Consider the following 21,435-nt stretch of genomic DNA (forward strand, 5'->3'; position numbering starts at 1 on the left):
TGATCTTTTCACTTGAGAGAGAATAAGCCAAAAAGAAAAAAATTGTCGATTAGTACGAGAATTATGTTCACCATTAGAAATTGTACTACTGCGCCGAACACACCGCCCCATTAAATGATTCCCATCACGAGATATGGCCTAATATAAAATGAAAGAGTGTTAGAATTTTCCAGGCACTCTAACTCCGCCCAGAGGAAGAATTTTGAATTAAACTGTTTTCTGTCGAAAAGCCCTTGACCTTATGATCTACTTTGCAGAAGACTACGGTCAGCCAAGTGTTCCCGATCACGAGCTATAGCATTATTTAAAAAAAGTATAGGGCATTTTAAGTCGCCCTAGCGCCACCTAGTGAGAGAATTCTGAATTATTCATGTTTTTACCGGAAAGCCCTTGACATACTTGTCCAGTTTGCCGCAGATACCACTCTTCCAAATAGCCCGCATTTTGAGTTAATAGAAGTTGTAATCCATGTAATCGAGTGTTTCTACCTCGTGTAATTCGTGCGTTCATAAGCAAAGGTTTTTTTTGCACTTTCGACAGAGCCACCCCAACTGCAGCACATGACACCTTCAACTTTGCGCGCTTATAACTTTGTCTGCTGTCATCAGATTGACCTCCGGTTTTCACGAGTCCATTCATTGTTACATGAAGATTCTTATTTTTTCACACGAAAGACTTTCATCGATTACGGTGCCACCTGGAGCTGAAAATGTGAAACTGATGCATTTTTCCATACATTTGGTCTCTTTTTTCCATACAAATTTTGAGCAGTTTGCGGAACCCCTTGCAGTGAATCAAATGAGCTGAAATTTTCAGGAAAGCTTGTTGGGGACCCAAACTTTCATTTTGGAGGGTAAGGTTTTGATTTCGAGATTTATGCCATTTTGGGCCAGTCTAATGGCCATTATCCTATCTGCATTATGAAAAGCCTGTAAATGTATGTGAACCTTGAAAAGTCGGCAAGAATTCACAGAATCTGCGTAAAACAATTTCGTTAACATTAACGCCGTAGGATAATATGCAAAAATAATTTTACTCAAGTTTGATTTATTTTAGAAAGACAAAAATGCGTTCTCAATTTTTTTAATAGATTGTAGACAAAAGTACAACCTTTCAAATGCAATCAAAATTATTCATTTTTGTTTGCCCCCTTTTGAGGTATCGACATTTGAAATGGGTGTATTTTTCAATGTAAATTTTATATAACTATTAAACCAGACAAGATAAAATTGTTCTTCCTTCAGCAAAAGTGGCCCCTAATAAGGCTCTAAAAGTACACAGGAGAACACTTTTGTGAGAAAAATCACGCTAAAAACCAAACTGTACGGAGTAAATTACTTTTTTGAAAGACTATAAAATGAAAACGGTTTGAGATAAAAAGTTAGCATCTTCAACAAAGTTGCTAAGAATTGATTACTCTAGAACAGTGATTCTCAACCTGGGATCCGCGGAACCCTAGGTGCCCGTGAAGTTCGCGAAGAAAAATATATTTTTTGAGTGCATATTGAAATTTCATATTTTGTTTCCTAACAAACTGAAAATAACATATTGATAGCATACAAAATCGATGTTTAACCGTAGGGGTCCGCTGCAACCCAGGATGATTTCTAAGGGGTCCGTGGTAAGAAAAAGGTTGAGAACCGCTGAACTAGAATATTGCAGAAGGGCGTATCATTCTATCTTAACTAGAATTTGAAATGATGTCTACAACTTGGACATTTTAAGGACAAACATAAAATCGTTTCAACCACAAGATGCAGTTTGTCACGCACGATAAATGTTTCTAAAACACCAAATCTCTAAATCCAAAGATGAAAGTGTAATCAATTGTTTCTCGTTAAATTCGCTTCCGAGATCACTGTGCACTGTTAATATTGACTATATATTCATGGAACAAGCAGAGCCGATTTCTGAGGCAATCGACCAAAAGATTTGTGTGGGGGCAAAATTCGTTGATGAAGGAGGGAAACATAAGTGGTCCCAAGTGGCTTCCTTGAGGGGCGCCGTTTGGCGTTTTAAATAAGGTTGGGCATGTGGTATCCGGTTACCCATGGAGCAAATCCCAGTTTCATAATACCGATATTTGGGGTACATCATAGTGACAAGAAAGAAAAGACTCCCATCGGGCCACCCCCGAGTCGATTCCTTGTCCCACCAGAAGAGTTTGATCGGACAAGTCTAGACAACGTGTTTGATGTTTGTATGAATTCACCGTCAGGTGGCACGGTGTGCATCAGTTTATCACTGCAAGTGAATGTAAGAAAGATAACTTTATTGTCCATCACTTTGTCGAAGACTATAAATTAACCCAACTTCATTGGGAGGCGTTGTTGAACATTCAATGAGGTGATGCTTAAGCCAGTTTTTCATGGAGCCTTACAGCACATAGTAGAGAATGAGTAGTTAATTCCCAAGAAACATAGTATCTATTGGTTCTAAGTCAATTGACCGAAAACCATTTGGCCGAATGCCGTTTGACCTTATGTCGTTTGGCCGAATGAGGTCATTTAGCCGAATGCTATTTTGCCTAATGCCGTTTGACCGAATATCATTGGCTGAATATCGTTTGGTCGAATGCCAGTTGGCCGAAAGCAAATTGGCCCAAAGCAGTTTAATCGAATGACATGTTATAGATTTTTCTTGTTTTCTTTAATATATACATAGCACTGTTTTACTGAATGAATTGTAGCGCTGGGCTCAAAACTCTATCGATATCTGGTGGAAAAAATACAATAATTTCACAAATCGGTTAAAAAAAATGGTTTGGTAAAATTTGAGCACTTTATAAATGGATTCATGTTTTATTTTTTGTTGATAAAATTAAATTAATTTTCGCGCCAGTAGTGAGCTAAGGCCTCTAGTTTTCCATTGTAAACATATGTGATAACTTGGTCAATTGTTATAGCTGAAATACGAAAAAGTGACAAACTAATCGGTTAAATTCCCTTATAGCACTATGTTTTATTTAAAAGCAGTTCTTGTTGTATGGAAAGAAAATACAATTAGAAACAAATAGCGAAATGTACTGTTTAATTGGAAAGATAATACAATATTTGTCCGCTTGGTACAGCGACGTTTGTCGGAGCAGTATTAAAGGTGTAAATGATATTCGGCCAAATGGCATTCAGCCTAGCAGAATTCAGGCAAAAGACCGGATACCGTCTTTATTCATACCGTCATCGGTCTAGTAAAGTAGTGCTACATCCAAGCTGCGTCGTAACGTCCAAAAACGGATGTGTGTCATAATGTCCGAGCTTTATGACGCATATTTAATTGCGAATATTATGATGCACCCCTTGTGAGTCATAATGTCCCGGACGTTATGACGCACATTCGATTTCGGATTTTAAGTCGCACCTACTTTTGAGCCATGGACACTGTGACGCACCTATAGTTTGCGTCATAATGTGCGTAATAAAGTCCAGGACATTGTATAGCACAAGAGTGCGTCATAAGGTCTGAAAATAAATGTAGGTCTTGAAATCCTCAATCATCCTAGTGTCACAATGTCTGAGTAGTCCTGCGTCATAATGTTCGGGATCTTATGATGCACACTGGGACAAAATGACGCATCAGGCTGCATGATAACATCCGACAGCGGATGTGCGACATATGGTCCCGGACTTTGTGATGCACATTTGATTTCGGATCTTATGACGTACCCCTTGTGCGTCGTAATGTTCCGAGTGTTATGATGTATGCTCGTTTTCGGATCTGATGTCGCAGTCGATTTCGTGGACATTGGGACGCACTTATCGTTTCGAATATTATGACGCATAAGAACTGCGTCATAATGTTCCAATGCTGTATGAACCTAGGAACCTATGACGCAGTACCTATGCGTCAAAATATCCGTAACATGTGTCATAGTATACCGGACTTTATGACGCAATTCCTCTGCGTTATAAAATCTCTATATCAGTGTGCGCCATAATATCCTGGACATTACGACGCTCACTGTTTTGGGACGTTACGATGCAGTACCTGTGCGTCATAATATCCGACGCTATGAATGCGTCACGGAGTCCAAGATATCCATTGGGACATACAATCCGAAAACGACAGTGCGTCATAACGTTTGGGATATTATGACGCACAACAGTTGTGTCATAACATCCGAAAACGGATGTGCGTTACCTAATAACTAATAACGGACTCCATGGTGCACATTTATTTTCGGATTTTATGACGCACCCACTTTTGGGCCATATGACCTAAGACTTTATAAGGCAGTGCCTATGAGTCATAATATCTGAAACTATGAGTGCGTCATATCAGTTAAACCATGTTATAATAATTAGCAACCAGAAAAATGTCATCAAGATAGCGTTAAAACACGTTTTAAAGCGTAGTGTGAACGTAATATATAGTATATAGTAATCCAATAATCGAGAAATTTAGATTTTTATCTTCCATGGTTTAGGTTTTAACGACTGTCTTCAAGAGAATACCGAAACATAGGAAGAAGAGATCAAACAGTTGGGATATTGATTATAGTTCAGGAAACTTCGATAAATTTATGTTAACATATTCAAGCAACTGCTGGAATTTGTCAAAGAACCACCCGTAAGGTCTTTGTATAACTTTGCCATAGTTGCGACTGCGGATTTGATGGTAAGAATGGCACGACGAAGCGAGAGTAAACGTAGAATGAAACTTTTCAATTGCCAAATTTATTACACCTCGCGACTTTAGTTATTGGCTTCAACTTCACTCCGCACCTTGCGATAATATTATAAATTAATTTAAACCGTTTTTTAACATAGTCTACGTTCATATACTTGCACTAGGATATTGACAAATCAAACGTAATAAATTGGAATTTCTACTTTGAGGATTGAAAATTGGTTTTTAGAAAAAGGTGCCATTAGTCATTCGCGGAGTAGATATGCAAAGCAAATAAAAAACTGGGGAAGAATAGCAAAGGATGGAAACCATTCGGTACTGGTGAAGTGTTGAGAAAGAGTTAGTGGACTAAAGAAAAACAGACTGCTTAATATTTGTTCGATCAAGCAAAAGTTGTGTTTAGAGCAGAGACCTGGCCCACACCGGTGCACGTAGTTTTCGCCTCTGAATGATGGTTTTTCCGAGCGGTGGTCCCGTAGGGCCACTGTGGGTGGGCGGGGCCGATGTGGTGACGCCCCGCCGGGGTTCCTTACTGTCGACATTGCTGACGTAGTTATTATCTCCTACAGCACCGACGTTGTTACTGTTAGCTTTACCACCACCACCACCACTGCCATCGTTTCCAGCATTATCACCACCGCCACCACCACCATCGTCTTGACTGGTAGTTTTTTTTTTCGATTCGAACGAACCCACCACGGTTGATGTCGGTCCGGCAGTCGTAGTGGTTGATTTTTTTTTACAATTTTTAATCCAAAGTCGATTTTTATGGGGAACGCGGATTAAAAATTGCAATTAGCAGTAACAGCGACGGTTAGCGTTGTTGATTTTGGATTGTTTGGTATTGGTTTGCAAGATTTATACAATTTGGTCAGAGTTGAACGAAAAGAAAAGAAAGAGTTTTCTTATTGCTATGGGTTCGGTGTCTTGTTCTGTTATCTTATCATTACTAATGGATGGTGATGAAAAATGGTTTGTGTGGAAATCGTTCCTTCGACGGATTTGGTCGGAATTTATGATCGAACTCTTGGAAAGGGATTAGCTACCCATTATGTTGTTACAAAAAATGGCCGAAGATTGCCGATTTAAAAACTTTAATTAATTTCTGGAATAAATTTCGCTGTGTGGAGAATTCTAGCTGATGTGATAGCTTATCATTATTTTAATTTAATATATCTCAGAACATGATTTTATTTAATATCCCTACCACTCATTGACAATGCGTACAATTAATGTACGAAAACAATTATTCGAAAATACCTGCCCCAATAATTATCACGGCAGGTTATTTAAAAAGCCATTTCAAACATTAAATTATTCCCAGCATTTTTTAATGACGGCCCGGTGAGAAATTAATAATTTACTGCAGATTAAAATGGACATAAATTAACAGTAATCACGTCTTTATACTCTGTATTTAATACTTTAATTTAAATTTGTGACATTCAGAAGTATGGAAAATTAAAAATAAACATACAGTTCATGTACTGCTACAATTTACGGTTTATAGCTAACATGACGTTATCAGAAGAAAATGCTAAAGCTATCATTCCCCTTATAATAAAATCCTTAGATGTGGGGATCAGGCCAGCAACAGTTTGTCTGTGTTCGACTTGTCCTAGAAGCTATCTTTGAAACTGGGAGCTACGGTACAATAGTTAATTCGATGAATTGCTGTTGAAATTGCTTTCATCAAAATTGCTCTAACGAGTAAGTGGAGGGCAATCAGGAGTTACTATAAATGGTAGAATGGGAGAAATCCATTTAGTTAGTGGAGTGTTTGCTGAGCAAATAAATTGAGTCTGATCGATTGGTGGTCGCTGAGGACAACTAAATGGACACGGTAGAGCTTCACTCAACATCGCGGATATTAAAATTAATTTGCAGTGTCGCGCTCTGATAGAACTTTTGACATCGACGGCATTTTAAAATTCTGAACATTTGTGGAAACAAACTTCACGGAATTATTTACTTCCCGCTCAATCTACTTCATCCAATAACTTCCGGAATTTCCGAACTTTGTGAGAAACAGAAATGGCACGACTTAAAAAATTAAACCTACTCAAAAACGTGCGAAAAAATATTCACGCGAGAACTGTAAAACGTACATCAATAATGTATTCTAGGATGTTTTATTATGATCCAAGACCTTCATTTGGATGGTATAGTTAAAATGATTAATCCCCATTGAAGTGAGGTATTTGCCATAATTTTTTTTTCAATTTGAAAAACATGATGAAGTCTTCAGCAATGTTAAATAACTTGTTTTTGCGAACAACTTTATTGAAGACCAAAAATCTCTAATAATAGTGCATTTGAAGTTATTGATCGTTGTTTGTGAATGACCCCTTAAACATGTTTTTCCAACATAACTTCTTAAATTTCGTAGATAAAGCTTCAGCACCTTCCAGAAAGTTGTTTGTCTTATCAGGATACATATCTTTCCAGAAGTGATCATCGGTCAATCTCTGACGACTCAGAAGGTATTGGGCAATTTTTGGTAAAATTAGCAAAAGTTCTAAAAGTAATAACTTTTAAAGGGTAAAAAACGGGCAGTCACCTTTAGTTGCAATTACAAATGCTACATCAAAATTATTAAACTCATTAGAGTTCACTTGTCTCTTGTTTTCTCCTCTCGAAAATACTCGAGATAACAAACAATATGCGTGAATAAAAATTGTTTATTTTGACGATTCGCGATAGCGAATTCCACAACTTTTCCAAAGACGTTGGCACATTTTCTCTTCAAAAAAATTGTTTGTTTGAAAATCTCTCTTATAAGAGGATTGATCACGAAAATCATAGCGGCAAAGAACAAACGTTGCTATTTTTGGTGAGTAGTCCGAGGACACTATTGACGTAAACTAAGCTGTTTTCAAGTTAACAACCAATTACCATTCAAAGCACTTTATTTTTCAATAATTGCCAAATTATATTACGCGAGATAATCCATTGTTGTAATATAGAAAGTTGTCCATTTTGATAATTTATATCATTTTACAGAACATACTAAACTTGTCAGATCGACGATTAAAAAGTTATATTAATCACATCCACATCATCCACAAACAACCAGTAATAATGTTGAAGATGTCAAGGATGAAGGCTTTATGTCTTCGGCAAAGTTCTTGGCAAAGCTTGATCTACAACATTGCCGAAGACATAATTATAATATTTGCACTTGCAAGAAAATTGGTAAATATATCTCACTTTTAGGGAGATTAATCATTAAAATAATAACATCATATGAAAGGGCTTATAATATCTACAAATTCCTCCGAAGATGTCGTTGACCCAAATTTAACGATTTGGGCGTAATTAATAAATCGCACGATTTTGGCAAAATAAACTGGTTGTGCGGTGGTTCATTGGTAAGTGTGACTGCATTTTACACCTGTGGGTGTGGGTTCAATCCCACTCGAAGTCATCGAGATTTTCTGAGGTGGTCATATCTTCCATCGGAGCTCGGGCTGTCGCGTCCAGTAGAAGGTTCATATCAGTTTATTTTCTTTCGCCAGTCAAAACCAGTTTCTAGGCCATGTGGCTTCCAGCGGGTTGAACTATATCAGCTGAATATAGAGTCACTGGGTTCATTCTGCCATGTCGTAAGAAGTGACTGAACACAGGAGTTCCCAAGTCAAGGTGTTTATCCGTGCAGACTGAATGGCTGACGCGACCACACTATTCTAGGTGGACACGGTTGTCATGGTTCTTATCTTTTGCCGTGTCAAGGGAATCTCTAACACAGTGGAAATCGTGAGATTCAAAAGCCGGTTGTGTCCCTATTACCATTTCTGGGCTTGCTACAAGCCAGCATGTTGTTTTTTTATTTCGATTATAGAGGTTTTAACCTTAAGGTCATCCACCCCTTTGGGTTAGAAAAATCTCTTATGAAAAATTTCTAACCCTATGTGCGGGGTCGGGACTCGAACCCAGGTGCGCTGCATACAAGGCAATCGATTTACCAACTACGCTACGCCCACCCCCAAGCCAACATTTTTGGTATCTTATATGTAGTTGCTGTACAATTGTTGCTGTTGATCAAATGTGTAGTGCTGTGATCGAGTATGGTTAGCTTAGCACAAATTAAACTTCTGCATAAACGTACAATAACTATGAATCTATCCTATCTTGTGCAGAAAGGAAAAGCTTCTATAGCTTTGGTCCAAGAACCGCATTCCTATAAAGGAAACTTCTATGCTTGAAAACTACTTAACCCAATCTTCGTAGCTTTCCACAAAAATGGTATGATAAATCCACATGAAATGCCTCGTGCATGTATACTTGCGAATAGTGCTATTGACGCATGTTTTATATCCGACCTCACAACTCGTGATGTTTGTGCTGTCGCAGTGAATGTGACTGTTGATAACATAAAGAAGAAATACGTCTATTGTTCGGCCTATTTGCCGCATAATGAACAATCACCTTTTGATGATTTCAAAAGGGTTGTATCATACTGTGGAAATGGGTTTTCCTTCACTACATAATTTGGGGCAGCTCAGATATCAATTTTAGTGCCACCGAATTGATGGAATACTTAAGCAGTACAAATCTGCACGTACTGAATGCAGGAAATCGCCCAAAATTCGCACGAGCTGGCAGAGAAGAGGTGTTAGATATAACTTTCTGCTCTGACAGTATTACGCATGAATTGGCAAACTGGTTCGTACCAAATGAGCTCGAAGCGTCGTTATCTGATCATAAGTGCATCGTCTTTGATCATTTAAATGTCGCGCTAGATATTGTCATATATCGTAATCCCAAATCTACGAACTGGGACCAGTTCGAATAAGGCTTGGCGGCTAGGTTTTAGGGGTACCTTCCGACGATTGAATCTTCAAGTGACTTGGATGATGTTGTAGATACCACCAACTCACTCATAATAGCAGCATCCCAAGAGGCTTGCCTACTTCGAGTTATGCGTGCTTCTAGAGGAACACCTCGGTTTAATACCGAACTTTTTCGAGTCAAAAAGTTATGTAGAAGAGCTTGGAATCGTAGACGCAGGGACGGGTCGGAGCCCTTTAAATTGGCTCGCAAAGCATACAGAATTACCCTTCGATCCTCTGAGCGAAGTGGTCTTTTTGACACACACTTTCCAGGCTGTACGGAGCCTTCACCGACGACTGCTCCTGAGTTCTTTTCAGATAGTTCTGATTATTGGACGTTTGCTCGTTGATTGAAAGCTTTGCTCCGTATAAGTCTGCGGGAAAAGGGTGAATCATTCCAGTTCTATTACAAATAGGATACAATCACTTCAAGCACATTTTGAATAAAGTTCTTACTTGTAGTCATGCAACATGATACATTCCATTAGCGTGGTGGGAAATAACTGTAAAATTCATTCCCAAAGGTGGCCGCGTCACTTGTGAAGAGGCAAAGAGTTTCAGACCGATCAGTCTGACCTCGTTTCTTCTCAAATCAGCGGTACGTTTAGTGGTTTATTACATTCGGAATATTAGCTTGGGCGAGCACTCGCTGCATACAACGCAATATGCATATAGGCGGAGGAAGTCTACTGCCACCCTGTTGCACAATGTTGTGTACAACATTGAAAAAGCTCTTTCACAACAGTAAGCAAGTTAAGAATTTTTTCTCGATATTGAAGATGCTTTTGACAACATGTCTTTCGAATTCATTTTTGGATTCGAAAGAGCACTAGGTCATGGAGTACCTTCACACATCACGAACTGGATACACGCAATGCTTAGCAACCGACGTCTGTGCTCATCGTTAAGACAAGGTGGTGTGCATTCAGCACTTCTATGGAACCTTGTCGCCGACGGCTTGCTGAGGAATCTTTATGAGTTTGTATCGTATTGTAGCAGAAATGGGCTTCCGCTCATTATGGGCAGTGATGCAAATGTTTATCACACCATTTGGGACAGCTTAGACATCGATCTGAGAGGATCTGAACTGATGGAGCACATAGGTAGTACAAATCTCCATATTCTGAAGGTGGGTAACCGACCAACTTTTGCGATGTCTGGGAGAGAGGAGGTGTTAGACATAATGCGGTGTTCTGAAAGAATTTCGCATGAGCGGGGAAATTGGCAGGTTCCAAATGAAACTGAACCGTCTTTATCCTATCATAAATATAAGTTTTTTGATGGCACCCTCAATGTGGTAACATATCGTAATTCTAAATCTACAAACCTCTATTTGGAAAACTTGACGACTAAATTTCATGGATGACGTCGTGGATACGACAAACTCATTCATAGTAGCGTCCTACGAAGAAGCTTGTCCACTTCGTACTGTTAAATCGACTAGGGGAACCCCGTGGTGGAGGGCTCAGTTTGAAAGAATGAAGAAGGATATAAGAAGAGCTTGGATCTGCAGAGTGGGCTCGCTAGCAGAACCTTGGATTAATATATCTAGTCTGAAAACACATTCCATAAAGACGACCGGGAATCCATCGTAGACGTCTCATTCTACAGTGCGTTACTGATGGATACCGAGAAACGGTGAGTCAGTGAGCATTATACACATAGCGACCACCAGGCGATCCACTTCAGCATTGGTCGACGGAATTGTCCTGTAACGCGGAGAGCGAGGAGAACTTCGACAGGGACTTTTTTGTAGAAGCACATCGTACTGACAGCCTTGATCCAATGCTGAATGCCGATAAGCTGTTGGAAAACGTAGCGAGAGCGTGTGCTGTAACAATACCGAGGAAGATAGAACCGTGGAACTGCCAACGTCTGGTATATTAGTGGAACGAAAGGCTTAGCATCTGCCAAAAGAGAAACGGCACGTGTGAAGAATTACACTGGTCGACAGCCATTTTGGTGAAGGGTTGTGATAGTAGTTTTTAGGGTAAATCGGGTGCGCTGAGTTCCAAAATCACCATAGTTTTTACCGCCGAGCTCCTGTTTTTGAGATTTCTCCATTAATTTGTATTTCTTACTAGTCAGAGTTAAATTTTTTTCTAAATTTTTCGAATTTACAAACTGTATCAAATCTGTTATAAAAAGGAGCTACAAACACCTGACAAATATTTGGAAATCTGGAAAGGCATATTGAATACTATAAAATTCGAAAAAACCATGCCTAAAAAGAAATGCCACATTTTTACGAAAATTTGACATTTCGCCAAATTCTAAATGCTGCCATTTCAAAAATTAATCAATTCTAATCAATTAACCTAATTGAAGAAAATCTTCAAAATCAACTCTTTTTGGTATTACTACAGCCGCGACAAAAGCTTTGGAAAATCTATTGAAAATAAATGTCTTTTAATAGATTTCGGTGCTCTGGATATAAATTAAAAGTCAAAGTAGTTTTATGATCACATTTTAACATAACCTAAAAATATTTTATTTTGTAAAAATTATACCAGGTTCCTGCTAGGCGGCTATTTTTTCCTAACCAACCTTTGTTAAAATCAAAACAACCCCATGCAATAGCATGGGCGACATGGGCCTAGAAGCGGCTAGGCTCATCATAAGTGGACTACTGTCGAAGTCTACATAGCGGATGACAGGAATGACACCCCCCTGAGTTATACAAAAACACGTGCTTGAAGAATTAGCAAGAGACAGAAATTTTTGCACCTCACTTCATTACGATCGAAGGCGTTTGACAGTTCAGCTCTATAGTTCTTTGTGTTTCATTTGTGATACCGTTTTTAGTTTGTTGCCTGCATATTGCTTTGGATGTGCATTCAAGAAGTAAATACGAACAGGTATTTATACATTGTATTTATTCAGTACTTTATGCCTAGCACACCGGAACAGAATAGATGCAATGAGAAATATGGCGTCTTCACGGAGACAGTGTAAGAATGATCCAAATCATGGGATACTGGTCGATAGTGTTTCAAGCAAAAATATATGTCATTCTAGAATGCACTCACGTATGTCTGAAAAGATAATAACGGTACGCAAATATCTGCATTTTTGTAGATAGTCGGGCTGCGCTCGACGCATTAAGGGCCCCCTTATGTCGTTCAAAACTAGTATATTCCCATTCTTGCACACCGACAATTGGCGGAGAAAAACCATGTTCATTTATACTGGGTTCCAGCACATAGTGGCGTTGCAGGGAACGAAAAAGCCGATGAGCTAGCAAGAAGCGGGTCTTCCACTAATTTTATCGGTTCAGAACCATTCTGTGGAGTCCCTCAAAATGGAACTGAAAAAGTGGGGTTCTGAAAAGTTACTTCCAGAACAAAGTGCTGGCCAACGAGACGAACATGGAGCCGAGGTCGATTAGAGTAATGGTGGGAGTATCTCAGTGTTGGAGTTGGAGAAAATTGGAGTATTTGATTCCTAAATTTGGAATTTCCTATAGGACTAAGAAGTTCGTAGGGGATGCCTGGTATGATGGTTGACAATATCGAAAAGATGTGCTACGACGAGCATATCTGGGATGCTGTCATCAAAGTAGTTACGCGTATACTCTCTGAGCTGCAGAGAAAATGGCCAACAAAGTGCACAGAAAGTGGGACCAACACAGTAGCGCCACCGGCTAGAAAGCTTCCGCGAAACCACAAATTGGGTCTTGAGAGAAATTCCAACACCGGGGAACTCTCCGCAGGTGTAGATTGTCCACCGCCGAGGAACAGTTGAGTAGTGCGCGAGGTAGCACTGGAGTCGCTGGATCGACTTCGATATCCTTCCGGGCGCGAATAGATCGCGTTGGGTCGTTGGGGGTGTCAGTGAACCGGAAGCTACGCTCCACCCGGAGCCACTGGACAGACCTCAGCACGTACTGGCTGGCCCGTTGCGTGTCCTTGGTCAATCGCCGGTGACTAGATCGAGTAGATCGGGACGAAGCGGGGAGCTAAATGGTTCACGGAAATGAACATCGGTAAAGGGACAAAACTATCGCCGCACAGAGGAGTAACTGGGATCAAATCTTGGTCAAAATTATTTGTTGGTGCTATTGCCTTTATTATGCCTTAAAATGAACAAAAAATAGACAATAACTAGCTTTTGGAACAACTACCAGTGCAGAGTTCAATTTCCTATATTCCTTCGAATACTAGTTCGAGGTGATCTTTGTGAATACATTTGTTTTTCCAGTTGCACAAACAGTTGATCAGTGGAAAGGGCAAAAAAATGGGACGGCTGTGCATATTTTCATAGATATATATTTTGAAAAACATAGTATTTGGCCCTACAGCCTTTCGGTGTACCTCAAATTACTAAAATTTACAATATTTTCAAATTACTTGGAATTTGCGGAACGGACAAGATCGGAAGAGTTCGAATGTTTTTCGGATAGCTAGAATCTGGTTTTGTAATACTGCTTCAGCATCTTTGCCGGATCTCGCCGAAAAATGTAACTTTTTTATCATTAAAGTTTGGAATAAAATGTTTGAAAAACGTATTTTTTAAAGTTGGTGCAATGCACAGCAACACTACCATTTTCAGTAGGTTTTAGCCCAAAGTTATACCAATAGCTGTCTTCAACTATGTTTGCAATAATGTTGTCTTACTTAATACAGTCATCATCACTAGAAAGCAATATTGCTGGATATATAATTAAAATGATTGAAAAACCCCTTAAAATATCACCATTTTACATCCATGTAAAAATATTTAACATGGATGTAAAATGAGTTTTTGACATACTCCTAATTTTGCTACGTTATTCAGCAGGCTTCTAGGTATGTAAAAAATATAACGAAATAGAAATTCGAAAAAAAATTAAAGGGTTGTGTACAAGACACGACCGCAGCCACATTGAAAATGCAGCATTTTTGGTGTGGCTTTCGCATAGTGGTAACCCTTCAGTGTGCTGAGTAACTTTCATGTGATCTTTGTGCATCACTACGGAACCCCACACCATACATCTGTCCAGCAGTAGTGCAATTGAGATTTTTGGTCGTCCTTACATAGACGGCACCCTGTTTGGACGACTGAAACCCAGAGACATACTAAAGTTTCTTGCCCAATGTGGTAAAGAGCTTTGGGCTTACTCGTAGGCGATTTGAGCTATTCGTGAGTTTAACTTATCTGCTGTTTGATTTTGTGCTGTTATTTTTCCCAACGTTTCCATTTTACTTCCTCCCTCTTCCTTCTCCTTTCCTTCCGCTTAGGAAATGATGAGAAGACATGGCAAGGTAAAAATACCCGGCTATAAACGAGGAACGTGCCATTTGAGCGAATATATTCTGATTCCTGATCAGAGTAAAAAAATATACAAATAATCATCATACCTCTTTAAAATTAAGAGATATCCAGTTAGTTTGTTCAGCAAAAATGTGGTTTTGGAGCATCTACAAACTTCCAAAACAAAAATGTCAAAAATCTAGTAAAAAGTTATTGCAAAAAAGCTCTTTTTAAGGTGGTATCTCGATATGTACTTTTATTTCACCGAATAACTTTGTTCGCTTAAAAGCATCTTCGACAACGTTTGTCAAAATAAGTTCGTTCTCAAGCTTTTCATAGACTCCGAACTATTTAAACAATAAATGAGTAAGTTTTTGTTCTGAGTAGAGCCCCTTTTAAATCAAACTTTTTCAACATTATTTTAATTACTTAAAAAATTAAGAAACCTTTCCGAAGACATCGAAATGTCACAACCAATAGCTTCGTTGTAAAAATTAATGTCCAGTCCCACTGTGCATGGGCACATAAATATAGTTTTCCTAGTCAAGCACGGTAATTCTGGGATCCGAATCAAGCCCAAAGAGTTATTTGGAGGAGGAATTTTAGCCCCCATCCTGTTTATCAATCGCTCACAGCTTGCAGTAGATCGCGGCGGTCAAAACAGTGATAGAATTACTGTAACTTCCGGACAAAAGCCGAGCTATCAACTAACGACACCCACGCATTCCAGTGATTGCCGGACAGTTTAGTGCGTATTAAACATTCAATAAATGGACCACACGTTGGGATCAATTCATTTTGTCGTCCTACAAGGTTGGTGAATGATATATTCATCATTGCGACTAATTGAAAAGGTCACGACAGAAAACGCCAATCGATTTTAGTGTGCTTAATTGGCCTGGGATGGCGAAGCGTATTTGGTACGGATTACTATATCCAAACCTCTTCAATCTGGAAAAGATTTTGAAATCATTGAAAATATTCTTCAAACCGATGATGATTTGAAGGTAAGTCGCGCAAAAGCATTGCCTTCTACAAGCTACCGAACGTCTCCATTGTAATACGACCAGGTGGTGGAGTCCCGCGGTCGTTTTACTCAGTTCCTTCGTACATTTGAACTGCCCGACATCTGCATCTATAAACATTTAACGGAAACCAACGAATAGGTAACTTAATCTTCCAATCAAATTCCAAGAGCTGAAAATCAGTTGAAACCATTTAAGCTTGAAACGACTATCGTGTGAAACGAGCGATCATAAAAACCACTCGTAGCGAAGGAACGATTTCCATATTGGCCGATTGTAAAATGATCTTTTATGATGAACGGAATGATGTCGATGATATTTTCCGTTCGTGTTATACTATCGGAATGAAGTATGATGGTGAGTGATGATAGTTTGAGTTATATTTTTTTTCGTTGCAACGACAGCAGTCGGAGCATTTCGCTCCACTCTGCTGCCACGATACTGAAAACTTTAACTAGAACAGGAGAAATGTGAAACTGTGGACAGTACTTACTTTGTCTCGTCGATAAAAACTGCTTCGAGTACGCGTGCGGCGTAATGAAGGTTTTTCTGCAGGAGCTCTGCGGATATTTCACCGCGCTGCAGTTGCCGCAGAAGACAGCGTAGTCTGGAAATGGTGGAGAAAAAAGGGGTGGAAACATTATTTGCCATCGGATACCACTGTGGTCGACGTTGGGTTATTCAGACAGTAATTACTGATCCAGAATAATGGCTATCGCGGTAGCTGTACTGACTCGTACTTTTAGTATTCAGGTTACTATTTAAATTATTTACAATCTAAATAAAGCCCTGTTACTGATACCTGAGACATGATAAAATACGATTTCTAAATTCTACATTGTTCGCTGTGTTGCAGCTTAGTCGGATGATAAATTTGCTACCAATGCTCATTTGAAAGCATTAGTAAATGTTTGATTTCATGACACTCTATTTTGCCTCCATGCCGTTATTCCGATAGCGAAAAGTTTCCAATGCATGCAAAATAAACCACCGGAATGTGTGTGTTCAACGAAATCATTTATGGTGGCTTCCATTTTCCTATATCCAGTTGCAATTTCAATGAAATTATTTTGGTTTAAATTGTGGTTTCGCATATTCAGAGTAAATCATATGTTGAGCAGTTCGAGGGATTCGCATGCGAAAGTACTACCAAAATTTAATTATGTATTTCGTGCAGCTTTTATCATTTGAAATTAACAGACATAGCTACAGACATATTCGGTGGAAATTTAATCTTGATGATTTCGAGCAGTTTCTGTATTTGCGCTATATTTTCGTTAGCATAACCACAACTTCGAAAGGTCTTGGGAATGGAATATTTAATTGAATTTTAGTTTTAATGGGGTAGAAAATACTGGCCTGAATTTAATTGAGAACTTTAATAACGATTTCGGTGTGTGGAGCCGAGGAAAGTTTTTTCAACTGAATATTCTGGTGTGACAGCCCTCTGAATTCGTAGCATTCTGTCAGGACTAAAACCATGCCTGCCAAATCAATTGTTCGGTCTGCTGCAATGATCTACCATCAAAATAAATAAGCTGAACTGGCAGATCACTAAGGATATTCTACCTTTATCAGAAGCTTACCTTAGTGCGGCTTTATCACATGCATCTGGTGTATCGACCGCCGGCAGATTATCGGTGGCCAAGTCAACAGTGTCCATATCATCCCCGGTAGCGGGATCGGCACGCGACAGATTCGCGACGGCGACGGCACTGGACGGTGGTGGCGACCCGGATCCGGACCCGGCCATCGGTTGCATACTTTCGAGCTCCCGACTGAGCTGCTGGTTGACGTACGCGAGTTCACTTTCCGATAGTGGCTGCTGCTGCTGCTTTGGATCGTCCCCTTCTGGCTGTTGCTGCTGGTTCTGATAGTCGAGTGCTTCAAAGTCGAGTGGCTCTTGCTGGCTCTGCTGCAGCATATACGTATTCTTTTTACTGTTGGTGCGTCTTACAATCGTCAGTCCTCCTTGTTCTGTAAGAGAAGAAGAGAAGGAAAAGTTTTTTAGTTTAAGACGTTCAACTGATGAACGGAGTAAATAAATTCATTTGAATCGCTTTTGGTTCTAGTTTTGCGACGGCGACTCGCAAAGTTATCAACAAGTTTCAACGTAGGAATACGCCTTCAGTTGACTCAATTTATGATACTGTACTATAGTAAAAATACGATAGAAATATTTATAGATTGCCTTGCATCTTCGTATCTTTTGTTGAATAAGAAGGAAGTGTTTTCATAGACAGAGAATTGTGATATATCGATAAAACTTATTTCTACCGCAAGTAGGTTTGTACTATTTTATTTTTATTTTTGTTTCAAATCCAACTTTAATCTGCAAATACTGGCATGGGAGTAGTACAGTGTTAAACTGCTACAGATTGCTGAAATTGGATTATTAGCAGAAGAAATGTTTAACATTAAATGCGAACGAAGGACTTTTTGCTGCTTTCCGATGTCTAGAAATAAAACTGGACCTTTCAAATATTAACGCCATACCCGCGCATTTTAGGTCAACAGCATCTTTGTAGAATTTAATAGATGCAATATGCCCTTTTTCGCGATACTGTGTTATCAAATTAACCCCTCTTCAAGATAGAGAAATATTTTCATTATTTTCTTTTAAGGAAGTATATTGAGAAGGTGTCTTCAGCCAATTGGTAACTCTTGCTTCTGGGAACAATTGATTTCAATTTTGAATACTTTAAAACTAATAGCAGGTTGTTTGTGGATGACTCTTCAGCGCTTTTGGTTCATTATGTATTCCTAGATATTGAGGGTACTTTTGACAATGTGTGCTTACAGTCTATTCTGGAAGCGACGCGCGGTCATGGGATACCTGCATGTATCTCGGGTTGGATAAACGCAATGCTTAGTAACCGCATTCTTTGCTCGTCATTGCGACAGGCTGAGATACGGAAGTTGAGTATTTGCGGTTGTCCACAAGGTGGCGTTCTGCCACCTTTGTTATGGAGCTTGATAGCCGACGGCTTCTTGAAGAAACGCAATGAGCTTGGATTTCCAACCTACGGGTTTGCTAACGATTACAGTCGAACAGTGGTGTTGACAAGTTAAATTATCAGTTAACCCAAACAAAACTTCAATGGGTATTTTCACAAAGAAGCGAATAACAACCGGGGTTCTTTGATTCTCAGCTTATCAAACCTAAATACATCTATTGGATTTAGACGACAATTGCACGTCCAATACTGTCATACGGATGCCTTGTGTAGTGGCAGAAGGGAGAGGTGATGACAGTCCAGTCAAAGCTAAATCATGTGCAAAGAATGGCGCTCATGGCGTTGACTGGTGCTTTCATCACGACTCCGACTGCTGCTCTTGAGGTACTTCTAAATATCAAACCATTACACATACACCTCAAATAAGAAGCACTATCATGTGCATACAGACTGCAGGCTACTGGGCTTCGGAACAGTAACCATGTTGATCTTGTTACCAGTCATACACGATTGTGGTCACAAATGATTACATGGGGTGAAGATATTCTTGCTCCCAGCGATATTACACTCACATGTAGTTTTCCCTACAGGACATTCCATGTGAAGATTCCCTCTCGAGAGGAGTGGTTGTCTGGCTATATGGAAAGACAACAACAAACGAAAGTGGTTTGTTACACTAACGGTTCTCTGGTGGAGGGACGTGCTGGTGCTGGTGTCTACTGTCGTGAAATGAGATTGGAACAATCTCACTCACTAGGTAGGTACTGTACTGTATTCCAAGCAGAAATCTTTGCGATTATGTGCGGGGTACAATCGGCCCTTCAACTGAGTTTGTCCGTCAATGTTATAAACTTCTGCTCCGATAGTCAGGCTGCAATCAAGGCCCTTAGCTCAGACAAATTCCGGTCCAAGCTAGTGATCGCGTGCCGAACCCAAATCGAAGCATTGTCAACACTATCTACCTTGTCTGGGTGCCCGGACATTGCGGTATTACTAGAAATGAATGGGCTGAAATGAATTGGCCAGGGCAGGTTCAGCGATTGACTTCGTTGGTCCTGAGCCCGCACTGCCAATTTCGACAAGTTGGATAAGGGAAAAAATACGGTCCTGGGCTTCGTCCGAGCACCGCAATTATTGGAGAAATCTACAAATATGTCGCCAAACAAAGGCGTTTCTAAAACAACCATGCCCAGTGGTTTCGAAAAATCTCCTACATTTTTCGAAGCTCCAGTGCATGGTTGACCAGGGCTTTTACCGGCCACTGCAAACTCAATTATCACATGGCAACTATTCAGCGCGCTGAGTCTTTTTCATGTGATCTTTGTGAATCCGACTACGGAACCTCATATCATCTAATATGCAACTGTCCAGCGGTAGCGCAATCGCGAATTCGAGTTTTCAGCCGTCCTTATATAGACGAAACTATGTTTGGACGACTGAAACTCAGAGACATACTAAAGTTTCTTATCCAATGTGGTAAAGAACTTTAGGCTTATTCGCAGGCAAGTTGAACTACTTGTGAGTTTAACTTACCTGTTGTTTATTTTTGTTTTGTGCTGTTATTTTTCCCACCCTTCCAATTCTACTTCTCCACACCTCCTTGTCCTTTCCTTCCGCTCAGGAAATGATGAAAACACACGGCAAGGCACAAATATTCGACTACATACGGGGAACGTGCCATTAAAGCCAATATATTCTGATTCCTGAAACACTTTATACATCTTCAGACAGCTTATACAAATACCTTTCGAACAAACTGTAGTTTGTTGAAATCGGACTATTAGCGAAGAAGATATTTAACATTCAATACGGACGACGGATTCTTGCCGTATCTAGAAATAAGACCAAAAACATGAAACTAACTATTACCGCCAAAGCGGCTAAGTTGAGGTCAATAGCGTCTTCGGAGAAGTTATCGAATTTAATATGCTCTTTTTTTGACATTATGTTTTCACTGATTAATCTCCCTATAAGTGAGATATTTTCATTAATTTTCTCTTAAGTGATTATATTGAGATGATGTCTTCTGCAAATTTATAGCTCTTATCTTTGCGGACAACTTTACTAAAGACACCAAGTGTCTGTCTTGTATGCTTTAAATGTTATGGCATGTTTATTATCGTTCTATATAGTAATGATCCGTTTTAATATAGCAGCCGAATTTTATTTCGATGAAACGGAAAAGGATGATATCAGGACATATTTTGTACTTCATTTTCTACCTACCACTGCTTGGATAATGCACCAAACAATTTCAAGTTGTCTGATTGTGTCTTGAGAACCTATCAATATGCAATCTTTCATTTGTCAGTACATTCTGACAGCTAATTTTCTAACTTATGACCCTACGAAAACCGCTGAAAACAAATTATAAAATTTTTTTAGATCCAAGGACTTTGAATTTTTTGAAAAAATGATTCGAAAATCGAAAATTTTACTGAAATGTCCTACGATTGAAAAAAAATCCCATCGAACTCGGTTTGGAAGCAGAACAAATAAAAAGATTGCGGGGATCTACGGTTTCAACTAAATCATCGTTAAGAAATTTTTGAAAAAAAAATGGAACGGGACTTCACAGTTTAAAACCAAAGTTTTGTGAATTTTTTGAAAAATAGCATCTTTCAGGTGAAAATGTGCGTTCTTGATCGAATTTTTCCAACGAACTGGGCTTGAGAGTAGAACAAATAAAGAGATGGCGAGGATTTACGGTTCCAACTAAATCACCGTGGAGAAAGGTTTGAAAAAAATCGGAACGGGACATAC

The 21,435-nt window shown here is 39.4% G+C and overlaps 1 protein-coding gene across 12 annotated transcripts in view; it reads right to left on the reverse strand.

Moving 5' to 3' along the window:
- The window catches only part of LOC131679398 (dual specificity calcium/calmodulin-dependent 3',5'-cyclic nucleotide phosphodiesterase 1-like), a 796,874-nt gene that overhangs the window by 150,755 nt on the left and 624,684 nt on the right, over positions 1 to 21,435 (reverse strand). For 11 of the 12 annotated variants that reach the window (XM_058960126.1, XM_058960115.1, XM_058960117.1 and 8 more), the window contains 3 exons: positions 17,302 to 17,692; positions 16,209 to 16,322; positions 5,039 to 5,287 (listed from right to left, as the gene is read on the reverse strand). In XM_058960126.1, the coding sequence (XP_058816109.1) occupies positions 5,039 to 5,287; positions 16,209 to 16,322; positions 17,302 to 17,692 (754 nt within the window). The remainder of the gene's footprint in view (positions 1 to 5,038; positions 5,288 to 16,208; positions 16,323 to 17,301; positions 17,693 to 21,435) is intronic. The other variant, XM_058960125.1, reaches the window with a different exon arrangement.

Source organism: Topomyia yanbarensis, chromosome 2 (assembly GCF_030247195.1).
Source record: "Topomyia yanbarensis strain Yona2022 chromosome 2, ASM3024719v1, whole genome shotgun sequence".
Classification (NCBI taxonomy): domain Eukaryota; kingdom Metazoa; phylum Arthropoda; class Insecta; order Diptera; family Culicidae; genus Topomyia; species Topomyia yanbarensis.